The 13,948-nt window shown below is 33.1% G+C and overlaps 1 protein-coding gene across 5 annotated transcripts in view; it reads left to right on the top strand.

Moving 5' to 3' along the window:
• Nucleotides 1–13,948, top strand: part of FNBP1L (formin binding protein 1 like) — a 120,706-nt gene that overhangs the window by 84,003 nt on the left and 22,755 nt on the right. For all 5 annotated transcript variants that reach the window (XM_082384848.1, XM_082384851.1, XM_082384847.1 and 2 more), the window contains 5 exons: nt 2,082–2,135; nt 3,415–3,562; nt 4,360–4,422; nt 9,604–9,708; nt 13,231–13,359. In XM_082384848.1, coding sequence (XP_082240974.1) covers nt 2,082–2,135; nt 3,415–3,562; nt 4,360–4,422; nt 9,604–9,708; nt 13,231–13,359 — 499 coding nt within the window. The remainder of the gene's footprint in view (nt 1–2,081; nt 2,136–3,414; nt 3,563–4,359; nt 4,423–9,603; nt 9,709–13,230; nt 13,360–13,948) is intronic.

Genomic DNA, 13,948 nt, shown 5'->3' with positions numbered 1-13,948 from the left:
AATGGGAAAAGAATTTGAAAAAGAATAGATACATGTATATGTATAACTGAATCACTTTGCTGTACACCTGAAACTAACACAACATTGTTAATCAACTATACTCCAATATAAAATAAAAATTAAAAAAAAGAAAAAGAACGTATCTTACTAAGAATTTCAATGGAAATTTTAGCATTGACTTTGGCCTGGATTAATGGGCCTGGATCAAATAAGTGTTCCTGGACTGTTATATGTGACCAACCCACCACAATTACGTAGACATGACAATAGAGGAGCTGTAGTTTAGGTTATTCTAGGCTGTACTAGAATAATAACTCCCAAATCTCAGGGGCTTTACGCAGCAAAAGCCTATTTCTTGCTCATGCACAGTCAGTCACAAGGCTAGGTGATAACTCTAGTAGTCCATGTGGTAACTCAAGAATCCATACTGTTTTCATCTTGATCTTAACATGAAGCCTCCACAGTTGCTTCATCAGGAAATGAAGAAGCCCAGACGTTTATGCATGAGCTATAATGCTTTAGCTTGGTACAGACACAGAGCTTACAGCCCATTATACAGAATTAGCCACATGGTTCTGCCTAACTGCAAGTGTGCTGGAAAATGTGTGAAATAATAGGGTTCTTTGATGAGCAGAAATATGTCTGCCACAAACTGTTACAGAATAAAAAAGCATCACCTGAGTGATGCAGGTAGGCATAGACGACAAATGTCAATTATAGCCTATAACTCTAAACAATGCTTAAAATGTTGATATACAAAATTATGTTCAGAATTTGAAACTACTTGCTCTTTGGAATGTTCTTCGCCCAAGTTTGACTTGTTTTTATTTAAAGTAATTCATGGACTCATGGTTGAAAATCACTGACTTTAAAAGTAATTTCCAGAATGCAACCCATTTGTAGGTTGGAGACTGTGGTTATAACCATAATAAGTTAATCAGTTACCTCATAATTGCTGATTTCCATGGACATTATAGTTTAAACCAGTACATCTCAAATTATTTGTCATGATGGACTAGTTTCTTTTAAAGTTTCTACTGATGCTTTTATAAAATACAATAAAAATTTAATGCTAGACAAAATGACATAAAAAAGAGACATGAAATACGGGCCCTACTTTTTTTTACTGTTAGATTCAACATTTATAAAACTACTCTCAACTTTTGTACTTAGCTTGTTGTGGGATAGGTAACGAAGAGGCTGTGGACCTTTACTGGTCAGTCCATGAATCATATTTTCAGGAGCGTGGTATAAAGGACTGTGGTTAATGCTTTACAAATATTATCTACGTTAATTCTCATAACCTTATGGGTTAGAGGTACTGTGTATCACCATTTACAGAAAACTGGGCACAAAGAGTGTGAGTAAATTGCCCAAGGTCACACAGATGCCACACAAAACCCACGTAGTACAGTTTGACTCCAGAGTCCATGTGCTTGTCTGCCTCTGATTTTGCAAAGATGAAATGAGGTAGCATTCTAGTCCGAGACTGTCAAGAATGGACATAGATACAGGCAGAGAAAGTTACAATTTGGAATTAATTCATTTGCCTAAAAAAAGAGAAGGTTAAGGATCACATAGTGATTTTCATATAAAAGTAGAGTTACAGAGGATACTGATGAACTGTTCTTTTATCCTGTAGTGAGTCCACATCTGTTTACATTTTACCTTAGTTAGTTTTATAATCCCTGATTTACAAAACAAAATGATAGTATTTCCTTGAAATACGTGTCTTTCTGCCATAACTCAGTTTCATATACTGAGTACTTTGTTTCATATACTGAGTACTTTGTTTCTTTTATTCTTCCTCTTAATTCTTTTTAGTTTGATAGCATAATCAACCAAATTGTTACTATTACACTCGTATAAACATAGAAATAACATTTTTTCTACAGGAATCAGTATTTTAAGGAGAAAATGTAAGTAATGATTGTCTATTATGATGGTAATAGATGATCATGTTGCTGTCTTAATTGTTTTACATCATTAAATTCTTGATTTAATGAAATTGGAAACTTTTAGAGTATTTGAATTTCAACAACAGTATTTTTAGTAAATTTTAAAAAATCTTCTTCCTATAGAAATCTGGTTAAGAAGTACTGTCCCAAACGTTCCACCAAAGATGAAGAGCCAAGGTAAATTATATACCTATTTACTGTTGCATATTGAAATTTAAAAGAAGACATATATTTTTGTTATTTAGTAAAATAAATATTATGCTATTAGCTTTTTATAAAGATTTTAAAAAGTTTATTGTAATAAAAAATCATAATGTTTATGAAAGAGGAAACTACTATTTTTTCTTATGAGGTTGCATACTTCAGTGGGCTTGATAATAGCTTTTTAGAATAGTTGAAGTGTGATTTCTAAGTAATAGGTGGACTGGGACTCCACTTGAATGATGTAGTCTCCAGAAGAGAAGGGTATTTTTTCCATACTTTATTTTGTAGCTGTCAGCTTGTTAGATTCTTGCTTTTACTTTTACAGTTAGTAAAACAATTTGGCTGGTTGGTTTAAAGGGGTAATGAAAAGGAATAAGGTTTTCAGGGTAATTTTGGAACTCTGAATAAAAGGTTAGGAACTGCCTATGAGCTTTTTGGCATTCTTAAACGGGGATACATGGATAGTTGTAAAATGCAGAAACAAAAGGAGACTAAACTTAAAACAACTTTGTATGTAATTGTCAGTTGTTAGAGGATTCTCAGGTTTAGTGTTAATGGAGTCCTAGCTGAGCTGTCCACCTTCAGCTTATGTAAGTGTTCTGGCAGTGTATTCAAGTAGATCTATACATTTTAATACAGTGATTCTCTTTGTTTCTCTGCTTCCCTCCACACACACACATTATTTTTTACCCGTATTTTTGCCCCTTCTTACCCCTCTGTGGTGCCAACCATAGCAGCACTTCACTTGCATTCAGGATGTGGGCAGGCATACAGGCAGCTGTGTCCAGAGCTGATAGCAAAATTGTTTTGTAGATCACCCATCGAGATGCATTTGAGTGGTATAATTGGCAGGTTCTGTCCTCTAGAGCAAGCATATTATCTCTGTAATAGGTTCAGCTGCCAAGCCTAGGAATCCAACCAAGTTCATTCCCAAGCTCAGGCCAGTTAATTGGCAACTTAAGAGATTCCAGTATGCTAAAAGAGCCTGCAGGTAGTAGTAGTATTATTTTTTGACCCCAAATATCCTTTTATTTATAAATTAAGACTACCCGAAGATATATAAACATGTACAACTTGAGCTTAAGCAGGATTCTTTTCATACAAAGTTAATTTAGAGCTAGTAGCTGAGATTTAGGTTGAATATGTTAAAATTTGTTAAGTATCAGGCTCAATCTATACCTCACAAAAACATTTATAATGAAAGTAAAAATAAATTTCACCATTTTTACCATTTTTAATATGTTTTTGTCAGGTTTACTTCGTGTATAGCCTTTTTTAACATCCTTAACGAGTTAAATGACTATGCAGGACAGCGAGAAGTAGTAGCAGAAGAAATGGCGCACAGAGTTTATGGTGAATTAATGAGATATGCTCATGATCTGAAAACTGAAAGAAAAATGGTAATTCTTATCATTTTTATACAGTTGTCATAGTATATGAAATATTTTCACAGAAATGAAGTAATTACTTTGCTTTTTAAAATAATGTATAGTCATACAGCATAAACTGGTTTTCTATTTCTCTAAATTTCTTCTAGCTAAAATTATCTCAAGACATTCTTGCTAATTTGTGATCCTTTTGGATTTAAGACTGAGGTTTGGTAAACTCCAGCCAGTGGGACAAATCTAGCTTACTGCCTGTTTTTGTTTCCTAGTTACCATGAGCTAAGAACGGTTTTTACATTTTTAGATAGTTGAAAAGCAAATGAAAAAAAGAATATTTTATGACATATGAAAATTATATGAAATTCAAATTTTAGTGACTGTAAAGTTTTATTGGAACAGGCGCACACTCATTCACGTATATATTGCGTGTGGCTGCTTTTGCATTATATTAGCAGAGTTGAATATTTGTAACAGAGACAGAGACCGTGTGGTTTGCAAATCCTAAAATGTTTATTGACCCTTTATAGAAAACTTTGTCAACCCCTATTTAGATAATCATGTATTTTCCAAGAGATTATATCTGTCTTAAAGATTATATTTAAAGTATTTAAATAATAGTCTATAAAATGCATTTTAGAGAATTTTTGCTTTACTAATAATCTCTTCCTAAGTCTTGATAAAGTTTACATAATTAGTACCTTGAAAAAAAATTAAGTGAAAAGCCTTTTGGGGACTTTAGGCTTTAATTGGTATTTAATTGGAATTTAAAAATTTGTTTTGTTTGTTTTTTTGGTTGTTGTTATGATCTTCAGCATCTTCAAGAGGGACGAAAAGCTCAGCAATACCTTGACATGTGCTGGAAGCAGATGGATAATGTGAGTTATAGTGTTTTCATGTTTAACATAAAATTTTGTAGCATTTAGCTCTAAATGCTCTTATACTTCATATCTATTTGAGTTTAATATTTCTCAATTTAGTATTATTTATAATTTGACATTGGTGTAAATAGAGAATATGAGACCATTTTGTCTGTTTTCCTTTTTTTCTACATGGTTCTGTACTTGTACCAATTCTATAATCTTCAGATAATTGTAAACATTTAGGAAGATTCTTTTTGACTTTGCCGTTGTTACTATAAAATATTGATAGAGGATAGAAGTAATAAGGAAATATTGATATCTTAGAAGACCATGTGACTGAGACTAAGAAAAACTAGATTCTAGTTCTGCCTTTTCCTTAGCACCTGATTTTTTCTTGACTTCAGTTTTAGCAAATGAAAAATGAAGACAGTGGACTAGATTATATGAAATGTTTCTTCCAGTTCAGTGATTCTATAATTGAGTGTTTCTAGTACTGGGCTGCTGGTCATAGACTGTCTCACTGTAGGAAATAAAGTACTTTATAGGGCAAAATTATAAAAGCATAATAATTATTTACTTTAAAAACTTGCCAAAGGTACTTATTAATGTGGTTTTTCTTAAATATCCTGGCATACAGTCATTTGAAAACCAAGATGTTTACATGGAACATTTTATCTTTACTTAAAACTTTCTGCCAAATGATGTGCTGTCGTATAAGGTTAATATTCTTTCTTGAACCCTCATGTTAGCAAGCAGTTTACTCTTTCCCTGCATATTTTTATGATGGATACTGTATTCCTTGAAAATTATGCTGAAGGGAGTTTTTCATGTTAATCAATTTAGCTTGTTGTTGGAAAAAGGACAAGTTTGAGATTAAAAAAAAAAGTATGCATATACGTGTACAGTTTTCAGCTTTTTTTCTTTCTTTTTTAAAGACACGGATTAAAAGCTTAGATTAAATTTCTACTATATAACTGTCACTGATGTAAGATTCTAATCACCAGTACTAATTGAGAATTCTTAGGTATATTAATAGTCTGTTTTCATTTTTGTTTTGATTTTCTTTCTAATTGGTTTCAGAAAGACTTCTAGGGAGTGTTTACATTTATTAAATTTTAAATTGCCTTAACTAGCATCCTTAGTATCTGCCACCCAATGAATGTGTATGTATGTGTGTCTTTCATTTGCACAAAATAACAGACTCCTACACTCATGAGTTATTGGTTCCTTTAAAAACTTGAGTTGACACAAATCATTCCTGTTGATATGTGCTGACTTACCTTTAGAACAATTGTTAGTTATTAAGGAAAAGTCATAAGGGTCATAAGAAACAAGCGTCAAAAAATGTAGGAGAGATTTCTTTAAGGCGTTAACAATATTGTGAAATAAAGGTGAGTTCAGCTCAACTCATGTTTATTGAGTCTGTAACGTATTGAGTCTGGTACAAAAGCAAATATGATATGGTCTTGTTTTTGTGGAGCCTGCAGTCTAGTGAGAAAGAGACACAAATATAATTTCTGTGTAATATGTAGAAATATGTGCAGGATCCCTTTTATAGTCCCATGTCTTCATGTCTAACCAAGAAAATGAAATTGTAAAATTCCTAACATGTTTGCAATAATTGAGAGGATATTTAAAGAACTAGGAGAGAAAGATTGAATTAGTGACAGAGTATTGAACATTGAGAAAAAAACATTTTAAAGACAGTTATTAACCCAGGATAAACAAAATAGGCCCCACTGACATCTAAGTTGAGCGCAGAAGACAGTAGCCTGTGAAGAAGATTTTGAAGGAATGGTCAGAGATTGAGAAGATTGAAGCATCAGAAATGCCAGGTCTATCAGATAGGTGGTTCCAAGTAACAGATCATATGAGTTTATAAGAACAAAGCTCAGAAACAGGTCAGTTCCAGAGTTGGTCAGTAGCTAGCTCAATGATGTCACCAAGGCTGCTTTTTCTGTCTGTCCACGTTGCTGTCTTGACCATGGCCTTTTCCCTCAGGCTTGTCCCTTTATGGTCAACAGTTGATTTAAGCAGCCAAGCACCACATCCTCATTCAGCTGCATGCAGAAGCAGGAGAGAGGGAACATTTTTCTTCTGTTTCCTCTTATCAGGGAAGGAAAGCTTTCCCAGAAAACCCCAGCAGAATTCTTCATGGGTGCCTTTGACAGGATTAGATTATTTGACCATGCCCCAGCTGTGGGAAGGCTGGTAAAGCAAGTTATCAGCTGTTTTCAGCCTCCATACAGGGAGGTGGGCTCTTCTGAGAAAGAATAGGGGAGTAGATGTGGCCGTTGATTAGTCTGCGACACAAAGAATGAAGAAAGGAGAATCTTTTCTGGAGTATATCCCTGTATTGTATAATGATATAATATCTTTCAGGGAAGGAGTATTTTTAATATTACTGTACTCATGATTCTTTTGCTGTTGCAAGGAAATTAGTAGGTAGATTTTTTTTCACAAACAATAGGACACTTAATATAAAAGTATTTTTGTATATGAGTTGCCTCAGATTACACCAAAATTAGTAGCTATAGCTGTTCAGTTTGAAAACACAGCTCTGAACTGAGTTTCAGAGAATTAAATGTGGAAATTGAATTTTAATCTTCACAGGAAAGTGACATTCTGTATATTATGTATATTCAGATATATTTATGCTTTGAATAAATTTTACGTATCTCATACTAATCAAAATAGTAAGTACATTTTAAATTTTTTATAAGAAATTTCTGAGTACATTTATTTGATGTAAGTTACAGGTATGTCTGGTTCTAGGTATAAGGCAAACTGAACTAACTCAGACAAGTTTTGGCTACAAATACCTAGATATAAAAGCTAAAATATTCTTTATTGTATTTTAAACTCTTAGCATAGCTACCTGAAAGAAAGGGAAATTTCTAACTGCTGGAAACTAAGGGTAAACTAAAAGCCAGAGCAATAGTTGTGTGAGCTGATACAGTGGCATTTGAAAAGTGGTTCTAGAGGTTTTGGGGTATGGTTTACAGGACCTTGCTAAGGGCTTGGGGTTTAGTACTCACACACTGACAAAGTTTAGGTTTTAGCTCTGTATGTTTGGAGAGTTGGAACTGAAATCCCTGTATAAAGTTTGACTCTTTGAAGGACTAAACCTTTAGTGAAAGGTGGCAGGAACTCTGCCCACTGGCCAAGGGAGGTAGAGAAGAACCTTGTCTCTATCTGAAGGTCAAGGAGTAGGAGGTATCCTGTGAGAAATTTAAACCTTTTGACCTTGTAGTTATGAGGTTTGCACTATCTGAATAGTTTTGTAATCCTCAAGACAAGAAATTGACATTGTAACTGGTTAGGTAAATAGAAAATGTTGACATCCTGTGCTTTCTTCTGAGTAATTCTCAGAATACAGGTAGCAAGGCATATATTTTCCAGACAAGAAATTGGAAGAGTCTCCTCTGTGGAATTTAATTAGTTTGAGAGGAAAGACTTAAAGATACAGGCACCATGGTTTCTCCAAGGAAACTGCCTGGCCTTATCACTGTAGAGGAAAAGGCCATAATCCAATTAGCTTTTAAAATAAGAGCAGATAGGCAGGTATCCCCAGACGTTTAAAGAAAACATCTAATGTAAACACCAGAGTATGCAGAAAAGTTAGTATGCAGAAAAAAAAGCAACTTTGAAGAAACAGTGACTGTGAAGGGAAATAGAAATTAAAAAGCAAAAACAAACAAGCAAAACCCAGAACTATTATTAACATTTTCATAGGGAATAGAGAAGTTATTACATCCATGAAATAGGAACAAGATACTCTAAAGAAAGGAATGTATAAAGAACAAAAAAGAACTTTATGGTAGCAGAAATGAAAAGCTCGCTAGAAAGAATGAAATTGAAGAAATCTCTCAAAGTAGAGCAAAATGACAGAGATTGAAAATATGAGAGAAAATATAAGAGAATTAGAGGGACTCATCCTATAGGTTCATTTTCAAGATAATAAGCATCTTAAAAAAGAGAAAACATAGAAAATGGATAGGCAAAATTAATTCAAGAAGATTTCCCCAGAACAGAAAGACATAAGTTTCCAGATGGAGAGAATTTTCCAGGTGCTCAGCACAGTGGATTCACAGCAAGACATATCTTCATGAAATTTTAGAACAGTTAGGAGAGAGAGAAGATCCTACCAACCTCCAGAGAGAAAAAACAAAACAAAATAAACATATTTTATGCAAAGGATCAGGGATCAGAATGGGATCAGGAAGCCAGAAGACAGTGGAGTAGTACTTTTACATTTCTGAAGAAAGAAGATTTCCTACTCAGAGTTTCATACCTGGACAAATTTTATCAATTAAAATAGATAGAAAGGCATTTTCAGTCATGAGACTTAAACAATTATCTCTTTTAGGAAGCTTCTTTTAGGAAGCTACTGCTGAATGTGTTCTAGCAAAATAGAGAAATGAACCAAGAAAGGGGCAGGTGTGGAACTAGGAAATAGATTCTAATTAAGGGAGAATTGAAAGGAATCCCCAGGAAATGGTGAAGGGAAATCCCAAGGTAACAGTTATTCAGCAGGCCTAGTTTGGTAACCAGTTCAAATTTTAACAGGTTACAAACCTCTGGGTTCTTGATTTCATTAAGAAGATAAAATTGATAGAATTCTGAATATGTTTGAATTAACTGAGGAGAGATGTAAAGAACTGGGGACACTAGGGTTGAATTAGAGAAAAGTACATTGAAAACTAAAGCAAATTATTAAGAAAAAGACATTAACTTCAGGATAAAAAAGTAGGAAAGTAAATATATCACATGCTCAGTTGTGAATAGGTTTTGCAAAGTCATAGTAATTTGAATTAAATTAAAAAAATTTTAGAGGCCATTCTGGGCAGATGGTATTCCTGGGACACTTGGAAGAAACAACACAAAACCACTTTGGAGGGATGTTTCCACATTCTAAGCTACATTGGGATTCCATCAAAAAAAAAACAAAGAAAAGAAAAGAAAACAAGCAAACACCAAAACCAATCAACCAAACATATAAAAACCAAACAAAAAACACCACACAAACTGTCTGACATCTAGAAGTGTTATGCCTCCAGCTTTGTTCTTTTTCCTCAGGATTGCTTTGGCAATTCTGGGTCTTTTATGATTCCATATAAATTTTAGTATTATTTGTTAACTTCTAAATGAGATAAATCTAATTTTATTTTTCAGCATTTTAATTTTTTTTAACAGAGTAAAAAGAAATTTGAAAGAGAATGTAGAGAGGCAGAGAAGGCACAACAGAGTTACGAAAGATTGGATAATGATACTAATGCAACCAAGGCAGATGTTGAAAAGGTAAGAAATAATCCAAACTGACTTTAATATCAAAATATTATTACTTGAATATGGAGAGTAGTTACAATATTTGTGTTGGTATTAGTTTCCTCAAGAGATACACTACATCTAAATCTAAGATACACAAATATTTGCCTACTTTACACATATTGGTCTGAGAAAGTAATTAGAATAAAATTAATATATTAATGTCAACTGCATTCTGAGTGTATAGGAAAGACATAGTTGCTATTAGGAATGAGCTTCTATCCTATTTAAAAATAAGATAGAAAGTCTAAGGTATGTTGATGGGGTATGCACATAGAGGTTGGATAGTGTGCTTCCCAATTATACAGAAGGGAAAACATGATAAAACTGTCAGAAATGTGATATCAACTATTTGTTTATTATTTGATTAATTCAGTCATTCATTTTGGAAAACTGAATTCTCTCTTGTCATTCACTGACTGATTCTGGGCCAGATGTTCTGTAACATTACTGTTGGTAGGATCAGCCCTGTAACTGTTGCTGCTTAGCTTCTCCTTCTCCCCTGCTGTATGCTCTTTATCTTAGGACATTTGACACAGTGATAGTGCTGAAATGTTGGAATTTTGAAAAATAGATGAACCTTACTACATGTTTTTGTGTATACAAAGGCCCAACATTAGTATATTTTCTCCTTAGAATTTTGTAATTTCCTATAGCATCAGAACAAGAAAAAGCAAGAAGAAAGGAATAATTTATTTTCTACCTTCCATTTTCTTTACCAGTTTTTAAAAAAACCCCAAATCATATACATTTCAGGTTACAGTTACCTTAAAGTTCTTCTAGTATAACTTATGATGACGTTTATCTTGTCTACCCTATTTTTAATAACATATCTCTTATGATAGTAAGTTCCCTGTTATTGGGAATATAGAGTCTTAAAATAGTCTGTTCATTTTTTTAAAAAAAATTACCATTTCCTTATATTGACCCCACTTGTCTCCCTGTTCAGCTTTAGTTTCCTTGAGGTGCTAGAAAAATAACAAATCTATATTTTTCTCAAAATAGGTTTTTAGATATTTGTAGCAGATTCTCTACCCCTAGATGAACTATTGTGTTTCTTCAACTCTTGCACATATGAAATATCTTCAACTTACTTTTCAGATATCTTCAAGTTACTCCTTTCCTTTGGATACCATTTAATTAACCAGTATTCTTTGTTACCTCAAATTGGGTATAGTTCAGTCTGAACAGTTCTGAGTTTGATTACCTCCTTTGTTTTGAACACTAAATTTATGTTAATTATACCCTAAATGTATATCAGCTTTTTGGGCAACCACATTGTTTGGCTTGACTCTCATTGAGTTTATGGTTAACTGAAATCCCCATGTCTTTTCACATATGGTATGGTATAAGAATATGTGTCTCAGACAGAACATGTACTGTTGGTCTTTTAAATGTATATGCTACATCTGTATCAATTATTAGATTCGATCCTGCTGTTAAGATTTTTGGATCCTGATTTTGATCATCCACTATATTAATTTCCTTCCAGGCATCATGTCATACACATAATGTGTTATCATTACTTGATAAAAGTGTGGACCACAACACTTGCAAACATCACTGTTTTATATATGGGAAACTTCCTTGCTGGTTGACATTGACTCCTTAAGAACTCCGTTGACTTATTATCAAACATCAATTGAATACATAGTTTATGTACTAGGCAAGTTAGGCGAACTCCTTGACTGGACTCTGATTTTTAACTTACTCATTTTGTCTATAAAGATATCTTTAGAGACAGGTTAGACATCTTGAAATCTAAATATAACATGTCTACTAGTTAGTTTCACCTAACTAGTTCAGAATTTTAATGTTTATATCTTCCTTTTTTATTCTTATTTGTTTGCAACCCCTTTAATTATTAGAGAATTAGGAAAACTTTGAGGTTTTACTTTAGATACCAGAGAGTAGAGGAATTCTGTTTTAAGTGACCAGGAAGGGAAGGGAACATAGTTTCAAGTAACTACTTATGAGAGTTTAAAAAAAAAGCATAAAAAAACAGATGAAGAGGGAGCAGGCCGACTACTGTATCTTCCTAAAGAAAAGGAAGTCAGTTGCACAAAACCATGAATATACATAACACTATCAAACTGTACACTTAAAAATGATTAAGATGGTAAATTTTATGTTATGTGTATTGTATATTTTGCCACAATTAAAATTTTAAAAAATTTAATGAAATATAAAAAGAAAGAAAGGAAAGGCAGTAGATATGAAGCCCAGAATATGCCAGGGAAGGTGTCAATTGTTTTAGCTTCTAGCCTTATTCTCTTACATAACCTGCTGGAGCCTTTCTCCCAGGCCTTGGGAATCACAGCCAGTGACTTGGAACATGAGGAGCTTCCCCTGAAAGAACCATTGTGGGTAGGGGATATTTTGGAATCCTTTTATTCCATCATAGTTTGTGAGAGGAGGGAGAAAAGGGAAAGGAGTGAATGAATGTGTACTTACGATCCCAGGTTAGAACTTGAAGTGTATTTTTCTGTAGAAATATTTTGGGCCATGGTGTTTAGTTTTCATAGTACTTATTTATTTTAATTTTCAAGTACACTGTGGATTAAATGGATTTTTGTGGACTTATCTGAGATCTTGACTACCATGTATTTCTGTAGGTCAGTTTGTTTCTGAGTTCAGAAGAACTAACTTGTAGAACTACTGTTAGAAGGTTAGGGATTACAATTGTAAAAACTAGAATTAGAATAATGAAGTGTATTCACAATGTGCTTTTATTGATATAATTTTCAAAGCACTTCATCTAACATGATTTATAGCTTGGAACACTGAAAAATTTTCAATTCTTATTTTGTTTTTTTCTATTACTTTATAACAATTGAGAAAATTGTTTAGATTCCCCTCCAATAAATCTAGATTTGTGCTGTTTGTATTCTGATATTCTCACCAGTGTATCAGTAGATGGTACTAATGTTCTCATTCAAAAAGCATTTCTATAAGACCTTCCTTGAGTGAACAGAACTATATTCTAAATAAGCATTCCGTAAAGTACCTGTGGATTTGTATAGAGGTAGAAATTATTGTTAAGCATTACATTATCCCCAAATCCCATTTTTACTATTATTTGGTTTCACTGTGGTTCTGAGTTGGATATAACTGGATTATGTTTAAAGAAATGTTTTACTGTTAACTTTGTAACTGTCTAAATTATTCCTGATGCTTTTTTTCTCTTCTGATTAAAAGCTTACTATTTCAAACCATAATGTTGTCATTTATTTAATTAAAAAAATCTGAATTTGTTAAGGAGAAACTTTATTTTAATGGATTATTGTAAGGGAGAGGATTTATTATTGCAGTAAGAGAAAGGGAATATTGCAACAGGGAGACTGGCCATAAGATCTGTAAGCCTCTCCTTTACTTTTAAGTGATATCAGTAGTTAGAAAAAGTCTCGTTTTAGTATAACTTTTAGAAAAGTGAATTAGCTGTGATTTTGTTGCTCGTCTTTTCGTTGGTGATGATTTGGACCAATTTGCCTCTAGGCTAAACAGCAGTTGAATCTACGTACACATATGGCTGACGAAAATAAGAATGAATATGCTGCACAATTACAAAACTTCAATGGAGAACAGCACAAACATTTCTACATAGTGATTCCTCAGATTTACAAGGTAAAATTTAGAGATGTGAAATTAACCTAATTTTAGATACGGAAGAGCTAGTCTTTAAATGTAAAACTTTAAAATTTCAGGCATCAATCAGAATGTTTCTAGATTCACTAGTCATCAAGATTGGTGATAAGAAATTTATGATTATAGATGTGAAAAGTAGATTTTTTCTGACTTTGAAATCACAGATTTTTCTACAGATTTATTAGTAGTATATTAAACAGTTCACTAAAACAATGACATTTTCTAGATAAATTTTAATACTACATTATTAAGTATTATGAGATGGGAGAATTCATTGGAATTGTGTATTGTAGTCTGCTCACTTAGAATTTGGATGTAGCTTTTTGATACTATAACAGAATCATTGGCATTAGTCCAGATGGCAGAAATAAATCTTAAGAAATGCATTTGTTAGCCTGGTTTTTGCCTGCTTATCTTCCTAGCTGCCAGATCATAAATGTAATTCAGGCTTATAAATCCCATCCATCATCATTTGATGATACTAATTGCCAAACGGCCCTCAGGTGAAGACCCCGGAGGTTAAATTATGTTACCGCCTATTCTAGAAAGAAGAGAAATTAGAGAAAAG

The sequence above is a fragment of the Balaenoptera borealis genome, assembly GCF_965194805.1.
Source record: "Balaenoptera borealis genome assembly, chromosome: 1".
NCBI lineage: Eukaryota > Metazoa > Chordata > Mammalia > Artiodactyla > Balaenopteridae > Balaenoptera > Balaenoptera borealis.
The sequence above is the reverse complement of the archived record's forward strand: the minus strand, read 5'-3'. Positions and strand labels throughout refer to the sequence as shown.